The sequence below is a fragment of the Colossoma macropomum genome, unplaced genomic scaffold, assembly GCF_904425465.1.
Source record: "Colossoma macropomum unplaced genomic scaffold, Colossoma_macropomum, whole genome shotgun sequence".
Lineage (NCBI taxonomy): Eukaryota > Metazoa > Chordata > Actinopteri > Characiformes > Serrasalmidae > Colossoma > Colossoma macropomum.
This window is the reverse complement of record NW_023494792.1, coordinates 32596440-32622783: the sequence shown is the minus strand read 5'-3', so window position 1 is coordinate 32622783 and position 26344 is coordinate 32596440. Positions and strand designations below refer to the sequence as shown.

The window sequence follows — 26344 nt, the reverse complement described above, 5'->3', positions numbered from 1 at the left end:
AGGAAGGCTTATTAATGGCAGCCTGTAAAATGCAAATCGACATTGTGTGTAAAGCATGGTGTGTCCTTGGATGGAGGTGAGCTGCGTCGCTCCGTTCAGCACTCCTTAAGGCCAAGCTTGACAAGCAGCTCATGTGTCTTCACACACGTGACAGGATGTCAATGCCACAACACCACGCTGAGCCTCGAGTGCTTTTGTCTGGCCCAAAAGGGGCTAATCAAGCGCTCCATACGTGGCAAGCGCATTCAGATCATCTTTAAGGAGCTGAGTAGACATCGGAGGAATCATTATTCAGAGCAGAGTAAAAATATACCAGGAAACTCCATCTAGCTAATGGTTCTTAAAAGCCCCTTCTCCTCTGTGGCTGGAGATGTCAGAGAACTAGAGTGCTCTATTGTTGAAGCCTAGTGTGTCGGTTAAGAACAGTTTAAAAAGGGGATCACAAAATCCATTTCTACTACAGAGGAGGAAGAGGGCACGTAAAGAACGGCGAGACGTGGTCAGTGGTTCAATTCGTTTTACATGCAGAGTGCATGTCAAGCAGCCTCGATTACGTCTCTGACAACCAGATCCACTACAATTTCAGTAGAGAACTAAGTGGAGTGAAATAAGTAGTTCTATTGGAGGGACGGGGGGGTCACTATTTCTCATTCCTGTTAAGTACCGCACCACTCATTCTGTATGATCTGCTCACTAACTAGGACAGCTAATATCAAACCTACAGGGCTGCTATATGGTAGCTAAAAAGAGGCTAAAATGAAATATTGGATTAATGACTTCTGGGGTAACTTATAAAGCATGCCAGTTATGTTTAGACGCACAGAATAGCCTGTTAAAAGCTCTTCATCTGAAGCTGTATTTGAGCAGGATTGTCAGCAGTAAAGACAGTGCTGTAATTTGAGTGATTACTGATAAGATCAATGATTTTAATCAAATCTACATCTGCAATGCCTGTAGTTTTTACCAGCCTAAGTAATAATTCTAGAATGAATTACCTTCTGTAATTCACTGCACCCAGAGATCCCTTTGTACAAGCAGCCCTGCTTGATTTGACCAAACATTAAGACGGACAGACGGATTGACATATCTGCTGATGGACAGCGGTCACCTATTTCTGGCGATCGGAAGGCGAAGCTCGATTTGGAGCTCGATTTGGCACATTTCCTTTATCTACAAGTTTTAAAAAAATAATCCACAACAATTTTGGTGATGGCCTAATTAGAATATAAGGAGATAAAGAGGAAATATAAAGAGAAGGAAAATGAATTCTGTACCTCTCGCAAGGAAATTTCTGCCATTTCTATCCTGTTGGGCAACATCTGCTAAGCTGAATGAACTTTACTAGCTTAATGCTATATATAGTACAGGGTTTTGCTGTTTGTTTTGGACCTGCTAACTTATAATCTTAACGCTGACAAATTCAATGTCTACCTGGATTTTTTTGGGGAAATTATACAGATACTTTATCTTGTACAGATCGACCAATCAAATACCTTACATGTTACAACATCAGACCTTCTCTGGAAAAGTCACGCTCAAAAAAAGGGCTTCAAGATGTATTCCACAGATTTCTTTAAAACTTCTGCATAATTTAGTAGTAAAGACGTAAACAAAGTCATTCGGAGTGCTTTGATGTGAACCGCAGTAGTGGTCAGAGGAATCAAAAGTTTAAAGAGTTTAATTCCTTTCAACTCCTTCTCACAGTATGTCATCACATGAACTGGAAATTGATACAATGTCCAAGACGGCCTAGAAGGTATTTTCAAAATTTTCAGATTTAACGCTGCTTCACCATCAACAACATTCCATACAAAACTCGTGTAGAGAAGACTCGTGTAGGTTCACTGGTGGTTTTAGATCGTAAATAAAATGTCTATATTTGTGTTGTAGACATTGTGACGTCTGGTTCCAATCACCACCACTGTAAAGACATCTGACATGGTAAGTTTCTCTACAGTGAACCCCAAATAAGCAGAAAGTCTCTCTACAGTGAATCCCAAAATAAGCAGAACTTTAAAAAAAACTGATGGAATTACCCCTTAACATGCTGAACCTGAAATACATGAAACATGAAACAATGCGAGCTGAATAAAACGCTAGCTCACATACAGTCCCTATATACACGCATGCCAGCATAGTTTAACTTCAAAGCTGTCATCACATTTATGGTACAGTGGAAAATGCTGCAAAATATTTCAAACACTTTGCATGAGAGTCAGTGAGTGTTTACATGTCCAACACCATCTTAAATAGAATTGGCCTGAAGCACATATTTCAATTTTGCTAAGCTTAGGCAGACTTGGTTGGAACATCACAATCAAGCCATGGTGTTTAAATGACCATATCTTGGACTTCTATCAAACCACAAGTGTTTATCTAAATGTAGTGAATGACACTGAGGCAGCATATGAAAGCTATTCAACACGTATGTGAACACGCCACCTACTCCCAAAAGGCAGAGGTGATTGCTAATGCCAGTCCAACACAGCCAGGAAGCAGCATTGCCTGGAAATCAAAGCTAACAATGACCCAATGTTTAGCAACAGCACACTGGATCATTAGGCTCCCGTGGGCTTACCGGACACGGAGAGGAAGTCGTCGATGGAAGTGATGTCGTCGACGGCATCCGTGAGCACGCGCACCTGTTTCTCCCACTGTTCCTTAAACAGGTCCATATTATCCTGCGCCACCTTGCTGTTGGGCTTGGCAGCCAGGGCCAGGGCAGCGTTAATCACCTGCAATTACCCATTTAGAATAATTACTCTGTTGTCAGGGCATAAAAAAGAAAAAATACAAAGTTGAATTTGTATAGCTTAATTATCGGTTGCCCCTTTTCTTTTATCCCTGTTTTGTTGTTGTTGTTGCTCTTATTGTCCTCCATATATAAAACAGAGTAATTCGTTGTTAGCCATTATAGAGCGGCTGCAATTAATCGTGGCTTGTTTTTAGCGGAGAGCCCCATTTGTCGAGATCAAAGCAGGAGGATGAATGGGAGTAATTAGAGTGGAGATGAAAAAGATGTCACAGGCCGCAGCGGAGGGGGCGAGGGGCGAAGGGGGGAGCGTCATGTACCTGAGGGCACAGGGTCTCCAGCTGGGAAGCGGCCATGCGGACCAGCTTCACGCCCTCCTCATTATTGGAGATGGAGCATGCCAAGTTAGCCACCTAAAACAAAAGAGACACACACATTACTGAACAGTTGTAGCCGTGAGCACGGCAGCCTGTGAGAATCAGGACTTCCACACACTTCCGCACGCCAACACACATTCACTCTCACTCTCTTTCGTTCTATTGGTTTATGAAATGTAAGACAAAAGCACAGCTGACAAAGATTTCACAGAGTTAACAAACCACACAGCAGGTGTAGAGAGTAAGAGATCACACAACAGAGGAGGTCAATGTTTTGCAGATAAATCAGGCGCCTTAAAAAAGTTAATGGCTTTATAAGCACTGGTGCCATTTGCTAAAACAATGTCTCACAAACATAAGTTTCTGACTGAACTGTTCTATTGTCTACGCACATTTATATGTATTTCAAAACATTCAAAGTAATTTGAAGCCCAAACATTAACTATTACACATTGCAGTTAACATGCTACGTACATATACAGCTAAAACAGAAAAAACACAACACAGCTGTATGTTATCACTAACACTATACCAGGAGGACCGAATAATTTGGAGAAAATATTGCTATTGTGATTAAAATGTGATTATTAGTTATATATCAAGTTACAAGACTTTGTTTTCACAAAAAAGACCAAGACATCAGTTTTTTAGGCTTTGAGGTTTAAATGCTGAATGCAGTGTGTTGGACTGCCAATTGTTGAGCCCTGACAATAAAATCAATGATCTTTCAGCCCTGTATGCTGGTATAGATAATACACTGCTGGCATTTGGAAAGTGACAGATACACGCTCCTCTCGCACTTTGCCCGAGAGACTATGTTCCTTTGCCTTTTCTAGAACAGTCAGTTCTGATAATTTACATGCTTCAAGAAGAGTGCCTTCCAGGTGATTAAATCACCGGACAGCCACCGTCACCCTGGCAAAGTGCGAGAGGCAAATATCCCCGTCACTTTCCAAAAGCCAGCGGTCTGCTAACTACAGGAACGCTGAGACAAGCAGGAGCTGTTCCTGTTGCCAGCATTTATAGTCCGAGAGTAAATTCATACTGACCAACAAATCACCACTGCTACTGTGACTTCCCCAAAAAATTTGCCAGAGCAAAACTTTTCATGTGTTTGTGTTCAAGATGACTACAATGGACAACTGATTGAACCTCTTTCTTGACCTGGAAAAAACTGATACCTACACCTACCAACCCTGGGTGTGAGAGAACTATGGTTATGACAATGATAACACCAAGAGCATCTTCACATATAGCGGTGTATTACTCATCGTTCGGTTTTGAGGGGTCAAAGATTGAGACATAAACTCGTTCATTAAGTCTCTCCCTGCCATACAACACTCTTCTGACTAAGGGTGACCAGCTCCAGCACATCACTACACAACACTCTCGCACACCTGGCTCGATGCACAGGGCTAGAAAACTAGCTGACGAGGTGAGTCAGGTGTGTAGGAGTAGGGTTAGCATTAACCTGTGCTTTTATTGCTTCTGACAAGCAGAAATATAGATGACTTCATTCCATTTGCCTCCACAGAAACGTAGTACAGCTGCATTTTGCTTCAGTGCGTCACTGATATGGAATGAACTTCTGCAGAAGTACAACTAATCCTACAGCACACTAAAAGCACAACAAATCCCACAAACCCTGGTCAAGGATTTGTTGAGCTTGGTCAATCTTTATACGCCGCCATACAGAGACATCTTTTCTCTGTGGGACCACTTTGCATTTCTGTATTTGAACAGGAACCTACTAAATCTGTCACAGCAGCCATACATAAGTAAACTAACTTAACCTGAGGGCCTTTTAATGAATGCCTACAGAAGGACACCTATATTGGCTCGCAGGACTGCTCAGAGCTGTTCTTTTTTGCTGTAATTTATGCATTAGCCAGGGTGGTGAGGAGTAGTATATAGTATATATTTAGCTGAGACTGTATGAATTGGGTGTTTGATACAAATTTTAAAAGAGCTACAGAGGCCATTTTAAGGAGCGAAAATTAAGAGAACCAGTTATTTAGCCAATATAAATGCATATATTAGATTTTTATATTTTAAATTTATTCCAGCAGTTTTATAGACGCATTCTACATGCTTTCTTATTTTAACCACAATGGCAGAGATGGAAACTCAGGTCAGCGCTGTCCTTGTAGCTTCAAGTAACAAGCTTTTCAATACAGTCTGAAGGAGAGAAGCAACAGTAAATGGGGTGTTTAAATGAAAGAAAGAGGCAAAACTAGGAAAAGCTAAGTTAACTTTAGTTGTCCCTTAAAACATTTTAGCCATTATGCTAGCTAGCAAACTTACAAACTAGAGTATCCAACTGGTTCAAGTAGTTTTTGCCCTTTTATTTTAAGCACCATAGTTTTTCCATGCAGCGCTTCAGTCCTGTCTCTAAAGTTGGAGGCTCTTCTGTAACAAAAGACTCGCACCTCAGAGACTCGAGACTCAACTCTTGACTCACGCCTCAAACTCGAGACTCAATTTAGGCTCGTCTGAAACTACTCGTAAACGTCTCTTCAAGATGGTCTTGTGGTCAAACTTATCAGTTCAGTCCGTTTTATTGGCTGGTATGCGAACGAGGAACAGTTAGGGGGTTTCTGACCGTTTCATCATGTCAGAGGCTTATTTTTAAATTATCAGTGCTTCATGAACAGGATTTTCACCACTAAAAAAAACGGAGGGACCTCAATGCTGGCTGATATTATCAGCTAACTGATATGGGTTGAGCCCTTGTTCATGTGTGGCCCTGTCTCTCCCTTGTCCTCACAATCCCTGAAGCCACATAACCAGAACTGCATCCACTACATCCTCCACTGAGCTGTGCGTGCCGCATCAGACGGTGCTGCTGAAACATTAAAAGCGCGTACACATGTCCACCGCTGGAAAGACAAGCTCAACATCCAGGCTAATGCTTCAGCACTTGCTCTCATCCACCGCGAGGGCCCTGGGGAGCGTCTCCTCGGCGGCCGGACAAGAGCCTCAACTGCGCTGCTGTTAATGCTGCTCAGCTTTAAAGGTGCTGATTGAGATCTGTCGCCAGAGCCGATTCACCACAGCTCTCTTACGCTGCGGCTCTAACTCACCACTACCTTGGCATGTCACACATGAAGGGAATAAAAAGGCACATGTCAGACTGATTAAGTGGAAGATCTATTGAGAAGCGTCCGGCTGAATTACCACGTGACCGGTAATGGCGGCGGGTGCATCAGCGGATATTGCGAAAAATCAATCTATTCCATAAGTTTGCTCCAGACGTGTCAATTAGAAAGGAGGCAAGCACGGCTTTATAAAAGTAAATTACAGAAGCATTTAAAACGTCTAGTCCTCAACAGATCAGAAGCTGTATGAATCTTTTTTTTTTTTCTTTCCAGCACTCATGTTAACGTATTCCAACACCCGAGCCGTACTTCAGTTAATGAAAATACATTTATTCAGGCTTAAGCTGTGATTCCACTCTCAAACCAAGAACTGTGAGTTGACAGGCACAAAACCAAAAGCTGGCAGCTCAATCCTTAAATCTGTTTGATTTTGGGCCGAGAGACTTTTGTCTGAGCAACAACTAATTCCTTAGAAAAACACTCTTAGATACTTGTGGAATAAGCAATGTTTCATTCTGATAGAGCAATGCTCGAAAAGAAAACAGCGTCAACCCTCACCTGTATGACTATACACTCCACTAAAGACTGTAAATCACTGTATACAGGTGCACCTTCCCCAAAGGAGCACTCGTTCAGAGTGATGTTTGAGCTAATAACTTCAAAGGAACGTTTCAACCAAAAGGCTGATACGGCCAACAATGAACGAAACCCGAGAAGAACTGGTTAGCATGCTGGGTTTCATTTATATGTGAACCATTCCTTTAAGCCTGCTATGAGCTGTTGGGCCACTCTCCCAGTGGCTTTATGTTGGTGAAGCAGTGAGGTACTGTAGCTGGTTGAGTACACAAAGCGGCAGACTCCTCTTCTCTCCTCAGCTCTCTGTGGATCAGCACAAAGGAAAAGGAGCTGTATAAGGGCTCTATTCACTGCACGCCGTGTTTGCAGCTAAAATGTCAAGCAGATTCAGATGGCAGAACAAACTTCTACTAGGAGTTGCAGTTTCGTTTCCTCTCCAAGCTGCAGAGCTGCTCTCGACTCTTCCTGCTTCTCCTGAGCATGTTCGAGTGCAGTTCGAGTTAGAAGGGTGCACTCAACCAGCAAGCAAGCATGAAATGAACTCTGAGATGAACTTGCACTGATCGCGTCACGTTTAGAGCATATGCTGGATACATGCTGAACCGTTTGGAAATATAATACTTATCATACACACTGATCAGGCATAACATTATGATCCTTGTTTCTACACTCATTGTCCATTTTATCAGCTCCACTTACTATATAGGTGCACTTTGTAGTTCTACAGTTACAGACTGCAGTCCATCTGTTTCTCTGCATACTTTGTTAGCCCCCTTTTACCCTGTTCTTCAGTGGTCAGGACCCCCATGGACCCTCACAGAGCAGGTACTATTTGGGTGGTGGATCATTCTCAGCACTACAGTAACACTGATGTGGTGGTGGTGTGTTAATGTGTGTTGTGCTGGTACGAGTGGATCAGACACAGCAGTGCTGCTGGTGGTTTTAAACACTGTGTCCACTCACTGTCCACTCTATTAGACACTCCTACCTTGTCAGTCCACCTTGTAGATGTAAAGTCAGAGACGATAGCTCATCTGCTGCTGCTCAGTTTGTGTTGGTCATCCTCTAGTCCTTCATCAGTGGTCACAGGACGCTGCCCACAGGACGCTGTTGGCTGGATATTTTTGGTTGGTGGACTACTCTCAGTCCAGCAGTGACACTGAGGTGTTTAAAAACTCCAGCAGCACTGCTGTGTCTGATCCACTCAGACCAGCACAACACACACTAACACACCACCACCACGTCAGTGTCACTGCAGTGCTGAGAATGATCCACCACCCAAATAGTACCTGCTCTGTGAGGGTCCATGGGGGTCCTGACCACTGAAGAACAGGGTAAAAGGGGGCTAACAAAGTATGCAGAGAAACAGATGGACTGCAGTCTGTAACTGTAGAACTACAAAGTGCACCTATATAGTAAGTGGAGCTGATGAAATGGACAATGAGCATAGAAACAAGGAGGTGGTCATAATGTTATGCTTGATCGGTGTATAATGTCCAGAGCTGGTAGAAAACATTGGAATCAGTTCCACATCTGGTACTAATTTGCCACGAGCATACAATTAACAATTACCACACCAATTTATGGATTACAAACTAAAACAACATGCTCCAGTTAGAGAAACCATGTCTACAATTCCTCTAACCAAGCACCGTATTTTCATCGTCCATATACTAACGAATATGGTGATGAGAGAGGGAAAGTGGTTCTATATCAGCACCTTCGCTCTGAGAAGAAAGGGAAAAAAAGGCCCTAGATCTCTCTGCCTCTTTGCTATGCATAGCAGCACAGTCCCTGTACAATCTCAGTTTCCCTTGAGCAGCCTGGAACCTTTGAGAATGCGGCCTTGAGGCAACAGAACTAAACCCATTCTATTTTTACTCCGTTTCAGGAGCGATGTGTTTCGGTGCTGCAAAATCTAAAGCGCTCTGATGCGTTGGCGTGAGGATAGATTGGCACTCGTCTCTGTAAGAACTGCCTTTCGTTTTAGCAGTCCAGATGTTCTGAAGCATCATTAAGAAGTAAAATGAGAGGGCAAATTAACATGGCACTGAACTTCTTTTCTTCTGCACACAGTCTCCCCCTCCCCTCCAAAAAAAGCATGATTGATACATCCAGCACAATATAATTGCTGGTCTGCACTGGCAAGTCATAAGGATGGGTGGTATCTGAAAAAGTAATTTAGGGAAAAGAACTGAATTTGCAAAGCAGGGGATGTTGGAACTGTCCAGAGCCTTTGCAGAGAGACTTCACGAAAGTCCTGCTTTAGTCATGGGTATCCCATTGTAGCGCAAATTAAATAGTGTTCCACACAGCAACACCTGCATCCATGTTTAAAAGCACCACACAGAGACTGTGAATTGAGCAGTGAGTAATAAATCACTTTCTTGCCTGCATGTACAGCTAGGGACCACACTGCAAGCATAATGTAAAAATGAGTACCAAGGCAACAAAATTCTAACTGAATAGAACAGCTGGCATGTACATTCCAACATTTGAGGGATAAAATATTGAACAAGGGACAAGATTCGATATTATGTCAAGCTGTACAGAACATGCTGAATGACTGTATAATTACCCAATTACTGAGGAAGTAAGGCTGAAAATTCAACCTCTGACCTGTGTTCTGGGACAAGGGAAGAGTAGATAATTCCCTGCAGGTCCATCTTCTCTTACCCCAAGGTAAGACGATATTTCTGTTCATAATGGTTTCCAATGAGGAGCAGTTGGCAGAAGTGTTGTTAGTAAGCCACGTGGCAAAAAGAGGAATTCTTACTCAGGGCGCCAGCTGTGTGTGTTCACTTTTTCTTCGCAATAAGGAAATTACACTGATGTTGGGTCCCAAAAGTGAAAGCAGTAACCATAATGCACCTAAGGTGGGTTCGTAATTCGAGGCTCCAAACTTTAAGACTGGATTAAAATGATACTTTACTCAGAGCTGTTAAGCAGTATATTAATCCTGCTTTTCTTTTGGGACACTAACGATCAGGATAGACTCAGGAAAAACGTCCTGCTGACTCAGTATGATGCACTGGTGCGTGGGTACGGTATGTTCACCAATATATAATAAATAAACCCTTCCAAACAAGATCACCAAAAGCTAGTCATTTGTCAGCAATTGTCCACGACATTACTTTTGTAGTGAATCCACATTGTGTGGTTTTAATCCTGCTTTTGGATTAAGCCTGCTATCCATATGCATCCCATCTCTTGTCACTGCGTCAGGGAGAGAGAAAGGGGAGATTTGGGGAGACGTGTTGAGCCTCCGCTAACACTTGAGCTCCTGGTGAGACTAAGGGCTCTGGACTCAATGCCCCTCATCCCTTGCCGTCACTTTCCCTTTGATTCCCCGTGGTCGGATCATTTCGGCCAGCAACGCGTCATGCTGGGGCCAGAACGGGCTCCTGTGGGGAGAGGTCACTTCCAAATGTCAGTGGATGACGTGCTGCCACAGGCCGTGAGGGGAGACAGATTTGAAGACAACTAATGAGGACGCTCAAATGTTTGTCAGTTTCTGTCGACTAGCAGAGCCAGTGTTCGTCTGTGTGCACGAATTTTATAAAGCAACCCAGTGATTCCACAAGGAGCCTCACATATAAGAAGCATGAGAAGCAGGAGATGTAAAAGGAGCGACTTACTGGTTTCGTACACGGTTCTTGCTTGTCGTCACGGTGGAACAGACTGCCTGAGCAGTTGCACAATAAGAAATCAGATATCCAACTGTTGAGACAATTAATATTTCCCTCGAGACAGCACTTAACCTTGGCCACAGGGAAGTTTCTCTCCTCCGGCTGGGGCTTAAAAATCTGATTCACAGCTGTGACCGTCCATACAAATGCAGCGTTTGTGTGGCCAGAGCAGCAGCGGCCTACAGGCTTGCAGCATTTGCCCCAGTGCTGCCATGAAAGCGAAGCCTTGTTGACTCAGCCAGTGCCGTCTGATGCATCACAAAGAGACAACAGGATACATAACAGACGTAAAGGTTATGGGTCTCATGCACAGATCAAGTGGCAGTGACAGGAAAATACCACTCTTTATTGCAGAAGTAGCGCTCAGACAGAGCTTGGATGTTTGAATTTTATTCATCTCGGCGGTAGACGCATGTGCCTGGCGGCTTAGGTGGCTTATCTGCACTAAAGACACACATGAACTAGCTATCCAATGTCCTAAGAAAGACTTAAACCGAGTATCGTGCTAAGACACTCAGAAGCAAGTCTAGACAGAAGCCCAGTCAAGTAAAATTTGAGCACGTGTTTTTATATAAACTTGGGTTTTTATACATATTACTAGTGTAAATAAATATAAACTATATTTACTCCACTTGAAAGGCCTTACTGTACTCCATCTCATTATGCAAAAGTCAACGTCTTCAGCTAATAATGAACAAATAATGATCAGACTCAACCACAATAATCAACATCTTGCATGCAAATATCTCACTAACAGTTCTGGGATTAGCACGTACATTGGTTGGTTTGGCATTCTTGTACACTGCAGTCTCTCACTTCAGGGCAGGCTTTTGCTTCTCCAAGTGTGGAAGGCTTCAAAAGCACAACAGGCCTAATACGACAAACGACCATGACACTGTGGGACACACTGCTCCCAGAACAACATGAGCGCAAGTGAGCAATGGTTGTCTTTAGTGGGACTCTTAGGCCATATATTCCGTCGTGCTCATGTGCTGTCAGGGGTTATCAGGTACAGAGCGAAAAATATGCTGATGACCGTTAAGGCTGCAGCAATACAGGCAGTAATTTTGACTGTATCTGCCTTTGTCATGAGTTGATTTAATAATCAGCAACAGAGAAAAAAACATAAATCCTAGATAACTTTGGAAAATGAGGAGAAAATGCAGAACTGTTTGAGAATCAAGCTCTGACTGTGGCCTTATTACAAACTGGAAGAGTGAGGCGCCTCATCAAAAACACCCACAGAACACCTGAACAAAGATGACAGAATGAATACAACTTTAGTCGAGGTGAACTCCATGACCATGAGTATGCCACATACACTGACTTCTGACTGGATCACAAAAGAAAAAGTAGTCTCACTGCTTAAATATATGGTCAGGTTTGAAAGGAGACAGAAAAGGCCTGTGCAGGCCTTCAGACTGCAGGGCCAAACGGCTTGATCCATTGATGCAAACATAATAACAGCCAGACTTGCAGGACTTTTGGTGGCAAAATTCTGTGAAAACATGACTGACTATACATGAATAGTAATGTGGCACAAGAGAGAAACAGGTCACATTCTCAGTGAAGGACTTCACCGCCAGTCGCAAATCCTCTAGATTGTTAAGAGAAGATCAAAATAAGTAATCTGCCGAAACACATCACTGGGCAATGCCTACACAAATGAGAATGCACACTTCACAGAAGAATGCAATTCCACACTGTTTTCCAAAGATCCCATGTCTAACAGTCAGATTTGCATGATGGAATTGCTGGGATCAGCTGTAATTGACACAGCTTGTACCAAAAGAGCATGCTGAAAGACACAGTTTGAACATGATGTTAGTGAACTAAAAGAAACAGAGTTTGCAAATTTGATAGAGGAAGAATAGAGCACTCAGTGAGTGAAAATCCCAACTGCAATAGGCTATACTAAGTGTCAGATAAACTGAAGCGATCCCAGTAGATATTCCACTGCTTTAAAGCAAAACATGACTAAAAAGAGCAGGTGCAGTCTTGAAAACTGAGAATAAAAATGTAGAAGCAGGCAGTTAAATATGAACTATCCTCTTTGGTATATCACTGTGTTAACCTAACACATAAGGAGATCCTTTGAGGGGGGAATAGAAATTTATAGGTAGGATAAATGTTCTTACCACAGCAAAAGACATGACAAAGGAACCTGCAGTTTGGGCAGACTAAAATAAAATAGTGAACAACTGAGATATGCATCAGGCAACACAAACCTGCAGCAGGGCTGTCTATGGCGCAGTAGTGGGCAGTACAGGGAAAAATTTACATCATGGTACAATTAAGATTACTGACTGTTTCAGTATATATCAGGGTACTGTATTTATGTAAATTATTTTCCAAATAAACTAATATTGGTTGTTTAAATAACCTTTTTTGTTGATTAACAATGGCATATTATTCCTATTCTGATGTCCCTTCACTCGTAACCGATAACGAAACAACCGTAGTAAACGTAACATTTTTATTGGTCGAATAAAAACTGAAAATAACAATATATAGACAGTTGTCAATATTGTTTTCTAACCCTATCAACATTAAGGTGAGTATGAAAAGCTTCCAGCGGCTTTTCTGAGTGCGGCAAACATGGTGCTGAATATTGTTTTACGTCTGAAAGTCATTTGTCTCAAATGTGCTTCTCTTAACTAGCTGTTTAATCTATGACTGTCAGACACTGCTGGAATTTAGTAATTATCACAGGCCATTCACACTATCAGTTTTAGCTGTGAAGCCGGCTAGTATCCATGCTAGGCTAACGGCTAACCCCAACAGACTGGCTTTTCCTTCCACTCCCTTTTTCCCCTGTTAACTCATTAACTCTTCACAGTCTGACGTCGCTCCTTTGACAAACTGGACTAACTAACCTCAGGCTGCAGCTCACTATACGAAAGGTAAGGAAATCAGCGTGTTTTGCGCTGTTTGTATGTCACATTATTTGCATTTATTTGCAGACTGGTACATGATAAATGATAAATCTAATACCTTAAGAAGAATTTCAACCGGTATGTGGCCCACTAATACCACATTGTCACGTTACAGCGAAACAGAGGCAATGGATTTGCATAAATCAGAGGCTGAAGAGGGGTATCTTACGTTATTTAATCACTTTAGGTGTTTAGCGTTGGGAGTACTGTGAGCACAAAGAAATGGTAGATCTGTGAAACATTTACTTCATCGCTGGAAGCACTCATGGTCTTCCTCAAAAGACTGTTTACTGACACTGATTAAAGAGACGATGCTGAAGAAAGACAATAGATGTGCTTGGAAAATATCATTCGATTATGCTGCGATGGCAAAGAACTCAAATGTACACTGTACACAGTACAGTACATCGGAACTCAAATTTGTCTCTAGTTATTAGTGATTAACCAGATGCTCTGGACTGTAGTTGTACAACAACTTTCAGTGTTGCATGTTGCTAGTAGGCTACTCCGTAATCAGTAACAAATGCTTAGTGAGCTGTTAACTAATAAATAAATAATGAGCATTTAATTATTTCTAAGCACATGGCTGTTGTTGGAACACAACGGTAATCTCCAAAACGGTAACTTTACAGGAGAAGGTAAAAAATATACTTTCAACGTAAGTCAATGGAACCAAGTCATTTTAGGCCATTTGTTTTGGACCTTTCATCATAAAATTTACCTACAATGTAAAGGGCAACAGGCATTTTCACATTATGTCAAAAACTAAAAAACAACAAAAATGGAGATGCAAGGTTTTGTTCCAACAGCATGGATATAAATCCAAATTCATTTGCGACCCTTATTGTAAACTGTTACCAAATTGCTCTACTTTACGTTACTGTTAGATTTATTTCTCAGCTAAAATGGTTGAAAACAATGAATTATAGAGTTAATAAAACATCATAATGATAACTCTGATAATAGAGTTAATCAACAAAACTTTGTATTACTTCTTCATTTATCATCCCCTGGCTATTTTTAATCACCATTCCCATTTTCTCAGTTCTAGCACACATTTGATCAGTTATACTTTTACATTTGTCACTGTTTAGCTGATTTGGAATGAGTCATGTCCTAAATACCCTGGAGATTTCTGATACATCACAGTCTAAAGGTTTCTGCATTAAGCATCACTATGAACGACTGCCATGTCGGCAGAGTTTACAGGTTTTAAGCATAAGCTCCATCATCTGAAAAGCATCCTAAAACAGATTTAACAATGTCCCATGAACAATTTTTATGCCTCTTGGAATGACTGGATGGTGTTAGTATGGAGTTTTACCATTTCATTATAAAACTGCTTCCTCAGCATTACATTAAATTTTACTACACTATACTTAGCATCACTAAAATGCTCCTCTCTTCCACAAGACATCCTGATTTCCAACATGTAGCCTAATGTAGGTGATATTAGCCACTCAGGCTAATTAGTTAAAGGACTTCCCAACTAACAACAGAAGCAGAAAATGTGTTGGATCTTGGGTGCTTCGGTTTTATTTGTATTGTTGTGAGCTATTTCTACTTTAGCATATTGTGTTCTGCACCATGCTGTGACTTCTGTGGGTCTTGCTTTCTTGAGTTCATCTCCCTTTGCCGTTGCCACTGTTTAAACTTTTGCCTGTGTCACAAATGATTTCCATAGCAAAAGATTTCTGAAATTCAAACACAACTGGTCAAAAATGAAAAGTTTTTATACCATTTTTAAAAATGCTTTCTGCATGAATCAGAGGCTGGAGAGTGGTATCTTCAAGTATGAAAAAAATGTTTTTAATTGCTGTTTCTCATTTTTATCATCACTCAAAATATTTGTTAAGTGCTAGATTTTGACACATCACTGTGGTCCTATATTATCTTTTGTTTTTTCCTTTTATTCCCTTTTGGCCATAAACCGAAACTGCCACTTTTGACCATTTTCAGATGAAATGTTTCAGTCGATGAAATTTCCAAGCCTCTCTAGTAAAATGGCAACAGAACGCCAGGCACATCATAGAAAGACTGTTAACTTGACATGACTAATTCTGTGGGCTGCTAGACAGAGCAGACTCAATGTAATGTGTGATCAGACCAAATAATCCTAATCAAAATTTAACTGTTTAATGTCTGTAAACATTTCACATGCTGAGTTACACTCTCCATTGTCACCAGCTGGTGCAGTCATCCCCCATCTCTAAAACTACGTTGAAAGAGAACACGGTAAATCTTATGTGCCTTCCACAACATTGGCTCAATTACTGGAAAATCTCAAGGTATTCAGAGTTAGAGAGTTGAGAGAGATTTTATTTCTGGGAGAATAAAATGCCTAGAGCACATAAAGAGAGCATTCAGCTTCAGTTTATGTGAAAAAAATCAAACAGGAGAAGAGTTTTTTTTTTTGCTGCTCTTAGATGTTTTCAGGGCAAAAAGCTGTTTAATTTGGTTAGACAACTGCCTCTCCAAAGCTTTATTAAAACAATGACTACACTAGGCCACAATTAAGACACTAAAAAGAGAGATTCTTTTAGTTTTTAAATCAGGTGTTCAGCACTTCTCAACACGCTTAAAACGAACTGCACTCTGTGAGACAGCGCACTCCCACGAGACAGACGCTTGAAGCCTTTTTACTGTTAAAATCCCCAACTCTAAAAACACAGGATGAACAGGTGTTGGAAAACAAAAAGTGATTTCTCGTTTCAGTCCCTCCACTGAGCAGTCATTACTCTCCTACATGTGTGCAAGCAGTTTCAGATTTGGGCTTGCTGTTAAGCAAAAGAAATCACTGCCTAAATCATTTGTTTTGAGACAGATCCAGATTTTCAAAAAATGTGCCATATTTATGGGACTGTGCCTGACGTTTCCATTCAGAGGAAGCAGAAGCCTACCTCGATCAGCTTGTTGGCATGCTCGCGGAAAACTTGGGCGTACTCCTTCACCTCCTTTTCATTGCCGTTTTTGGCAGCCTCAATGAGGACCAGCAGAGGAACATTGGTCTCCAAAAACGAGTCTGACACATGGTCCATCACAGCCTTCCTCAGCTGAAAACAAGAACGGAAACAGACGCACAAACTCAGAAACTGTAAGGCATGTACACCCTATAGGACAAAATTATGAGAATGGCAAGGCATGCCTGTCGTTCACGTTTAATACACAGACATAAAACAACATGTAATGGGTAATGGACAGTTATATTTTCCCCTGCAGAGCAGACCATAAAATAAATATCTTAAAGAAATGGTTGCAGCAGAGGATCAAAATATTTTTACATTAATGACTCCTACATAAAAATCAATGGGATTTTGCACGTGTAACCATTAACCTCAGGAGAAAAAAGCTTGGGGGGAGGGAATGAAAAGAGGGACTATAAAAGGGGAGAGAAGAGGAGGATTAAACAAACCTGTCTGCGTAGGTCACGGGTCTTTTTAGTCATCCTGTCAATGGCCATGTTCAGAGCATCACTCTTATCCTTGCGTCCAGCCTGAGAGAGAGAAATGGGAAAGAATTAGTTGGCCTTCGCTCTTTCATTCACATTGCTGTCATACTGACAACAAGAAGGCATCTGAGGTAACCAGGAGAGTCTAGAAGCAATAATATGCAATCAAATCTTGTGTCAGGATCAGGTAATGTGGCATTTTATCTGAAGTACGATTAAGCATTAGGATGAAGTGGGCGAGATGTATATATAAAGAGTCAGAAAACGTGCGTTAATTCCAATAATTTAAACAAATCAAGCACTGCTTTGGACTTCCTGGTGCTTCATTTTTCTGCCCCGACTTAGATATAAATCGTTCCCAAAGAGCAGCGCCTTTCGATACCAGCTTTGTGAAGATAATGGTACATTCAACAGCCGTCTTAAAAAGACAGCAAAGTACTTTCAACTATTTGGCACATTCTCAAGTAATACTTTTTTCTTCCTCTCCTTTTAACTTCACTGTTAAATATCTGCCTATTTGCGTGAATGAGCTTTGAGTTGTAGCCAGATACTGCAAAAACATGGAATGACAAGATTCAAACATTGGCAGAAACGACCAAACATCTTAACAGCTCTCGAAAGAGGCTCCATGTCCGTAGACGTCAATGTGTATATATCTAACAGAGAAGTTATTACTCACTCAAGAGGATCAAAATGCATATCTGCGCAGAAAGAGTGCGACATTAAAGATTCATACCCCGATTCACAATACCTCAACATATGCCAACATACGTATATATCCCTACAGACCAACGCTTGTGAAAAGGATGAAAAATGTCCTTCTTGGGAGGGAAAAAAACACCAGAAAATCTTTAATCATAATCATATAGTGTGGATCCGCAAGATACTATTTTCCACGGTTAATTGCTCCACTGTTCCTCTTTCCCGAGGCAGTTTTTCCTGGTTTGGCGCTTGCTGACTTGACACAGTTCCCCTTGACCCATTAAAACACTTAGCTTTGTTGAGCCAGTCATAGCTACAGTTGGGCCTGTCAAGATCATATATGATTAACTGCCATATGAATAACTGCAACTGCCTCAATCCAACATGAAAAAAGGCACCCAATCTGTTTTTTGCTAAGTAAACACATGATTGTGAGAACTAACAACTCCAGAAAATAACTGTGGTCAGCTTAAATATCTGGAGTCAAGCGATTAAGTAAAAATGGTTACTGGACTACATTTACATTTAGGGCATTTGGCAGACGCTCTTCTCCAGAGTGACTTACAATTTGATCATTTTACACAGGTAGGTGAAGGTAGTGTTAGGACTCTTATTGGTATCGTGTAGGGTGCTTACCCAGGCAGGGACTGAACCCCAGTCTACAGCATAGAAGGCAGAGGTGTTACCCACTACACTATACCAACCAACTAGCTGCAGTTTGGTCATCAACCACTCCGACAATTTTCATATTCTCCTCCATGTGTCAGTTTGCTTTAGTGCTAAGTGCTATTTTTTTTTTTAGCTGAAACATGCTGGAAATGTGCATAAACATTAATAAGTCAGGTGTCTGTACTGATTTCAGCCTATTCAAAATTACTAAGTTTTGTTTGCTTTGTTTTTCTTTCAGTTTATGGGCAATTTTCTTATCTAATATGAAATGCATGACTTTTAGAAGCAAGCAAGACCACTACTGTAGTCTCTACTACCGCACTGTAGCAGAGAGACAATAGATAGAAGTGACAGTAGTGAAATACTGGACACAAGAAAGGTTATACAGTTATATTTTGTTTCGTTTCTGTTTTAGGTCTTGCCCCAAAACCAACACTTCGGGATAAACGTCCTGCACAACCAATCAGTGCTGAGATTTCTGAGATACTGCACATTGGTTCTTCTCCAAGTCTCTGAGAGATATAATTACCCATAAATGTCTTCTCCACATCTCTAAGCAAATCCATTCACATGCATCTATGCATCAAGTATGAATCAGCCATTTAAATTCGGAAGCCTCCAACAGATACGGCACATCTCCTCTTCCTCCACTCGGCACGCCTTGCGCAGCTAGCCTCGCTCATGCTGGCGCCCCAGACAAATTGTTCATGTGCAGTGGGGAGGTAAATCTCCACACAGCAAGTGGCCTGGGGGGGGCAAAGCCTTCACAGTGGAGCTGGCAGTGAACGCATGACAGCGGGGAAACACGGCTGCGAGAGCGAGCGCAACCCCCAACCCTGAAGCCCACCGGGTGGTGCGAGGCCAGGGGCTCAGGATCACCCCTGATTTCAGAACTGTTCGATCCAAGCCCCAAACAAAGCCTCCAAAAAAGGCTTTGGGGCCTAATTCTGAGAAACTGGTTTTCTTCTTCACGGTCTATTCTAAACCACACATCTTCAGCTGCTTTGCTTAATTTCATACAATCATCCTCAAAAGAAAGGAAAAAAAGTGACAGGTCATTCCTCAACAGTTTCAGAGAGAAAATCTGTGAGCTTCTAGTACTTGATCTAATAAACGACAGCACAAACACCTCTGCAGGCCAAATCATGTGCCTTCACTTCAATATTGATTCCGCTTCAAGCCAGCTCTCTTAATTGGGCAGGCACTAGAGTCCTCACACTTGTTTATATGTTTTCACAGTTAAGAATGATGGAGCTTTATCGTAAGCAAAGGATTCCTCTCCACTAAATAAGAAAGGGATAGGTAGGTAGATAGATACAAAGATAGCCAGAAATTGACATTTTTTAATCCCTCTTTGGTTGAGAAGGATAACACGCTCAGAAGAATATATGGGCAAAATAATACAACCTGGAGGGAAAGTGAGGGGACAAAAAGTAGCCAGAGTTATTTAATATCATGCCAAAAGAAGTGGAACAGAAAGATTACATGTAAGCACATTTGTGCACTGTCCACTGGAACCCCGAATGCAGCTGTAACTGCGCTTTCTCGATCTTTTTGCATCTATTTTAGTCCATGATGCTCTAACACCATGATGCATGGATGCTGAAAAAGAGCCTCAGCTGGCCACCAAGTTATGTTGCTTATGTTAGTATGTTTCAGAGTCACGGTTTCTGGTTGAATACAAAACCCTACTTGACCAGCAACAAAACGAAGTGAAAAAAAGCATGGGTTCTGTCCGGCATGCCAAAACTAGGTTGTATTTACAAGGACCGCATCCTTTGAAGTCCACATAGTGACCTGAATGTCACAGTTCAGTAAGCTCATGTAAATAAAAGCAGAGTCTGAAAGGCCAAGGGAATGCGGTCTCCAGCTCTCAGCCAGGCACGTCTTAGACTTAGCTGAGCAGTCTGAATGCTCTATTAAGTCCAGTGTTCGAAGTCTGGTCCCGCCACCACCAGCGCAGGACAACACAAACTCAACACGCCTCTGCAACGTCCAGTTTATTCGGGAAGGAGTGGGTGGTGGTGCGCATCTAATTACAAGTGGTAATATATCAAATTAAGTATCTGCTTGCTTTGCCAACTTAATTACATGCTAAATCCATTCATCACTACGGCTTCTTTGGCGAGGTAAAAATATCCATCTGTTTAGGCGACAATGGAAATGCTCGTTTAAATGTTGTAATTGGTTAAAAAAGGGAGGGGTAGCCTGAAGTACTCAGATTTATTTGAAAGACTTCTGTCCAAGAACTCCATCCCACAACAGAGTACAGCTATGTTACGTACATGCACCCATTGATATTAGAGAGAGGCTGACTGACTGTAGTGCAGAAAAAGAAGAGAGATTTACAGTGATTGTTCCATTTCAGCTGTGAATTACCACAACAGGAGTTGAAGTTATCAATATTCTGACGGTGACTAATCAGAGAGCGAGAGAGAGGTTGGGGAGGGGGAGAAAAAACGAGGAGGAAATGATGAATCAAAGCATGTGTGTGCAAGGCAGAATGCGAGAGAGCAAGAGAGCGAAAGAGAGAGAAAGAGCGTGCAAGACAGAGCGAGCGTGTGAGAGAGCGAGCGTGAGAGAGAGAGAGAAACTGCACCGATGATCGACGCCAGTCTGCCACCACTCTGTAGCAGCGAGAGGGTGCAACAAAAGCACAGAACGACGTCTCTGCTTCTCTCCTCTCCGGTCCCCTCTGCATCTCTCCTCCTCCTCCGTGCCGACAACTCCGTACACAACGCTACCCAGACGCAGCAAGCCGGCGTCGCGAGAGGGGGACTCTGCCCGCCATCAACAAGTTAGGGTTGACGGACCCTGAGCGGCGAAAAAAAGGAATGTTTGCTCTTCAATTAAGCCAGTGAGCTGACGACATTGCGGTGGAAAAGAACGGGAAGAGAAAAGGAGGGGGTGTGCTGTTCAGTTCGCCAGGCTTGCTTTAGATGCAAATCATCAACTTCAAAAAGATTAAGGATTCCTGGAAGCGAAAAAATGCCACTTCTTTCTTAATCGGGGGATTGAATCAAAAACAAGGAATAGAAATAAAAAAAAAAACAAGATGGACAAAACCAACATCCCATGACATGGAATTTCTGAATTTGTTTCAAATGAGGGGGCTCAGCATTGTTTTAGTTCAGAAGACCTTGATTCCTTTTGTATTTACTCAAAAGGCTTTTTCCCCCTTTGGATTTCTCTTCCATCTGGCTGTTCCAGGAGTCTGAGGAAAAAGACAGTTGAATGCAGCCGCCGATGTTCACAAAAGAATGGGTAAGTTAGCTCTTTTATTCACGGAGACTGGACCTGAATAGGAAATGGAGTGAATTGGAAAGAGAGGGAGAGTGCGGGAGGGGGGGTGGTGGGGGGATGACAGGCTATCCAGAAACATCTATGTACTTAAAATGTCGTCTTCTGTCTTTTTATCCCCCTTTTGGATCCTATTAGATCGTGATTTAGACTGACGCTGAATAATTGCAGTATTGTATGGAGTGTGACGGGAGGTAGGAGGGTGGCTACGATGAAATAAAACATTAAAATAAGGTTACTAAATGAAGAATAAATAAAGGGGAGAGAGAGACTGAATCATAAAATTGTGAAGCTGCAGATGTTACAGCTGTCGGACGAAACAGGTGAACAAACCACGCGTAGGTAGCATAAATATTAATGAAAATGTATTGCTAATGTAAAAAATGTAAATTATCAACAATAATGAAACCACAGTGGGTTGAAAATTCTCTATGCAGTGCACAACTACTGCACTACCGCACAGATTACTGCAAAACATAGTAAGAGGCAGAGTCTGAAAGAGAGCGCTAGGATAAGAAAAAAAATGTTTCCATGCACTGCAGAGATCAGATTTCCCTCCCCCCCGGTTTATTTTCTTATCTTTAAACCCACCCAGGTTTCCATTCAAGGTGGCCATTGGTGGGACAAGCACCAGCGGCACTTTGTGTGATCAGCATGCTACTGTGCCTGCCTCCCGCGTCATGCACAGCCTGCCCTCAGAAATGCCGCTGCGAGGACCTGCAGTTTTACTGCGACACGCAGGGGCTCCTGGCGCCCCCAGACGGTGTGGACAAAGGGGCCCTGGGGCTCTCGCTCCGGCACAACAGCATCAGCGAGCTGAGCCCAGACCAGTTCTTTGGCTTCACTCAGCTTACTTGGCTCCACCTGGACCACAACCAAATACTCACCGTGCATGAGGATGCCTTTCAGGGGCTCTACAAGCTCAAGGACCTGAACTTGAGCTCCAACCGCATCACCAAGCTGCCCAACACAACCTTCATCCACCTCATCAACCTCCAAATCCTGGACCTCTCTTTCAACCAGATGACTGCGCTGGAGCCCGAGCTCTTTCACGGGCTCCGTAAGCTCCAGATCCTCCACCTGAGGTCCAATTTCCTGCGGACCACGCCCGTGAGGGCCTTCTGGGACTGCCGGAGCCTGGAGTACCTTGGCCTGAGCAACAACCGGCTCCGGAGCCTGGCCCGGAACGGGTTCGCTGGGCTCATAAAGCTACGGGAACTCCATCTGGAACACAACCACCTGACCAAGATCAACTTGGCTCACTTCCCCCGCCTGGTTGCCCTCCAGTTCCTCTATCTCCAGTGGAACAAGATCAACAACTTAACGTGCACCATGGAGTGGCAGTGGACCACTCTGGAGAAACTGGATCTCACGGGGAACGAAATACGCTCGCTGACCCCCGATGTGTTTGAAACGCTGCCAAACCTTAAGGTTCTGCTGCTGGATAACAACAAACTGACCAGCCTCGACACCCAAACGATGGATATGTGGAAGTCCCTGAACATCATCGGGTTGTCCAGCAACCTTTGGGAATGTACCAAAAGGATCTGCAACTTGGCCGGTTGGCTAAGTAAGTTCAAAGGTCGATGGGAGCATTCCATCCTATGTCACAGTCCAGAGTTCACGCAGGGTGAGGAAATACTAGATGCTGTTTATGGATTCCAGCTCTGTCAGAACTTCTCAGCACCAGTTGTACTGACCAGCACCACAACGGAGGCCACGCTGCCCCAAGAGTTCACTAGCTCCTCGTTTGGGAATATGCAGACGCCGACACAGGACTTCTATGCAGAGGATTTTGGGAGCTTTACTGTTGTGACCACCACTACTACCACTACCCAAACCCCACGTACTGCCTTGGCCACCACCACCACGGTGGATGGGACGGATGTTACCGAGGACTACGCCATGATGGACAACACAGTGCTGACCCAGAGAGTCATCATAGGTACTATGGCCCTTTTGTTTTCCTTCTTTCTCATCATTTTTGTAGTGTACATCTCACGGAAGTGCTGCCCTCCCACTCTACGAAGAATCCGCCACTGCTCAGCCATTCAGAACCGGCGACAGATGAGGACCCAGCAGAGGCAGCCAATGGCGGACCTGGCCACACAGGTGCCCTATAACGAATATGAACCGAGTCACGAGGAGGGCGCACTCGTGATCATAAACGGCTATGGGCAGTGCAAATGTCAGCAACTGCCTTACAAAGAGTGTGAAGTATAGACACTTTATTTATTCCTGCAGTTTATGGGTTTACCATTTTAACCATTTCAAATGATACAGGGTTTGTTTTTGGACTCATTTTCAGTTTGTAAAGAAAGGGATGAAAAAAACAAACATTAATTCTTTCTACTCGCTAGCTTTGAAAATCAATGAAAATCTGGAGGTCACAGGGATGGAATGGAAGAAAGAATAGATATATAGAGAAATCCACAAGTTTATTTTTATAATACGAACGCAAGGCTCATATCAAGCTGGGGCAATCATTCTCAGATGAAGTTGGTATGTGAGATTCGTCACTGCATTATTAGTCACTTATACAGCAGCACAGAAACGACAAAAAGAAAAATCTATAACCAAATCGCCTGGAAACTTGTGCTCCAGAAAATGGTTTATAAAGTGACATTCTTAATCTGAGAGTGAAATTTTATTACATGGAAAGAAGTGTTGTTTCAAATGGTGTGTACAAGTGCAAATCTGATGAACAAAAAGGGAAAAATAAACGTGGTGCACGTCAGACAACACTACTGATTACACCTAGTCACTTTTTGGGAGAGGATACAAAATTTTAAATTTGCTGGCTTCATGGTTGGGTACAAAGAGTGATTTTTTAATTCACCTTTTTATTCTTTAAATTACAGAGATTACAGGGAGAGTACTGTTAAATTTATCCCATACCTGATTTAGCTCACTGAGTGTCTAAAGAGGGAATTCAGCCATTATTTCCAAATATCTGCCATGTTCATTTGTGTTTGATCTAGCGAAAACTTCAATTTCAACTCATGAGAAGGGTCAACAGCCTTCTTGTTTTTGATTTAATCCAATAAATTCCAACCCCTTCTTCGAAACGTGAAAAGCTTAGCACTGTGTGTGGAAAGGTTAATGTCCAATCTTACTCTGCGTTACATTCGCTGTCTGGTTAGCTCCTCCTGCTATGACGTCAGCAGGGATTGAATAAACGTTACCCAGAGACATTTGCTTACTTTACCATTATGCATAAGCACATTCATGCTTAAAGAAAAGAAAAGAAAAGAAAAGAAGGCTTGGACGTAAATACTCCAGCCTGACAATGACATACTCACTGTGACGGTTTGCTGCTGCTTTGCCCATTGAGTCATAAATTACTAGTAGAGATCATTAATGTATGGTAGAGGACAATAAAACCACCAGCGAAGGCATAATTTCCAAGAGACAAGGCAGAGAGAGAGAGGGAGAGAGAGTGGTGAGAGGGAGAAAGAAAGAGCATGCAAGTGGAAGACAGAGGAAAAGGAGCATAAAAGAAAAAGAGGAGGGAGAGAGCAAAGCAAGAGAACAACCAATAGAGAGCGTGTACACACAGGCACACAAAATTCTGTACTAAAAATAAATTCATACAGGCTCCGGAACAGCCTTCCTCAAAGCCGCAGAGACCGTAATCACACCTGACAGCTTGAAGATTGAGCCAATTAAGGACAGGCAAAAGAATCTAATATTCTGTCACCCACACCACTGCTCCAAAAAGATTTAGACTGCTCGGCCATTCAGGAGCAAAAGACTGTTACACTGGGAGAACACATGCTTAGCCCTTCGTTTCCAGGGAAAAAAAGACAGAGCGCTTTTATTGACTATTCCTGATGCTGGATTTCCAAATAGTGTAGGAGATTCTTTATCTTGGGCATATTACTGGCATGGTGTGACAGGAAGGCAGGGAGATGGACGGGTTAGAGAGATGAGAAAAAGTCAGGAAGAGAGAAGGTGAAGAGCTGCGAGCCTCTTTGGAGAGAGTATGGTCTAGGTCTCTCTCCACTAAACCTACGAAGGGGGGGCTGGGTCAGGATACATTTGTATGCAGCAGGGAGAGGATGTGCATTAGCATCAGACTGAAGAAGCCAGAGCAAGAGCAGCTCTGTGCGTTTCATTTAGAAGCTTCAAGGGGGAGGAAGAAGCACGGAGGGGGGCCGAGCTGAGCCTAAGTAATGTCTAACCTTCACCGATGAGGATCTTAAAACCTACAGTGGTGACATTGCATGAGGACGTAAGACAAAAAGTGATGAGAAATCCTCAGCAGAGTCACGGCGAGGGTCCTGAAAACGTATTACTCATTTATAGACTTTGAATATAAAAAGGGTTCGGAACAGAGCTGCTAGTTATACATCAAATCAAACTGTGACGGAGGCTTTGGGTGGCATGCCCAGAAATTCACCTGAGGCGCTGCTAGTCATATCAGAGGTATTTTTGGCATAACTTAAAATAGAGAAGGTATTACAGCGAATATGGAGTGAGGATGGAGCAATTACCCACCACAGAAACAGGATGGCCTGATTGGTGGGCTGCAAGAACAGGATTGTGGCCCCTAGAGGGCACTGTGGAAAGCTATCTGCAAGGAAACGTGCAGACGTATTAAGCATTGAATTTTTCCTGAGTGGAATGTGCACATCATTTACACATGAATAAAATATATTAACACAATTAAGGCCAAAAGAAAAAGGCAATAATGTGCTGATCTAATATTTTATTATTGTGGAAATTATGTTAACATTTTAATCAAGCAAAATTCAACACATTGGGACCTCATTCTTCAGAGATCATCCAAGTAAA

General features: G+C 42.5%; 2 protein-coding genes across 2 annotated transcripts in view; one reads left to right on the top strand and one right to left on the bottom strand.

Moving 5' to 3' along the window:
- ctnna1 (catenin (cadherin-associated protein), alpha 1) overlaps positions 1-26344 on the bottom strand; it is a 147063-nt gene that overhangs the window by 55290 nt on the left and 65429 nt on the right. The window contains exons 8-11 of the mRNA XM_036576923.1: positions 16841-16921; positions 16329-16481; positions 3073-3165; positions 2579-2735 (exon numbers count right to left, since the gene is read on the bottom strand). Of these exons, the coding sequence (XP_036432816.1) occupies positions 2579-2735; positions 3073-3165; positions 16329-16481; positions 16841-16921 (484 nt within the window). The remainder of the gene's footprint in view (positions 1-2578; positions 2736-3072; positions 3166-16328; positions 16482-16840; positions 16922-26344) is intronic.
- Positions 20770-24804, top strand: lrrtm2 (leucine rich repeat transmembrane neuronal 2). Its single transcript, XM_036576925.1, has 2 exons — positions 20770-21511; positions 22143-24804. The coding sequence occupies exons 1-2, from the start codon at positions 21508-21510 to the stop codon at positions 23768-23770; spliced, it is 1632 nt and encodes a 543-aa protein (XP_036432818.1). The 5' UTR covers positions 20770-21507; the 3' UTR covers positions 23771-24804.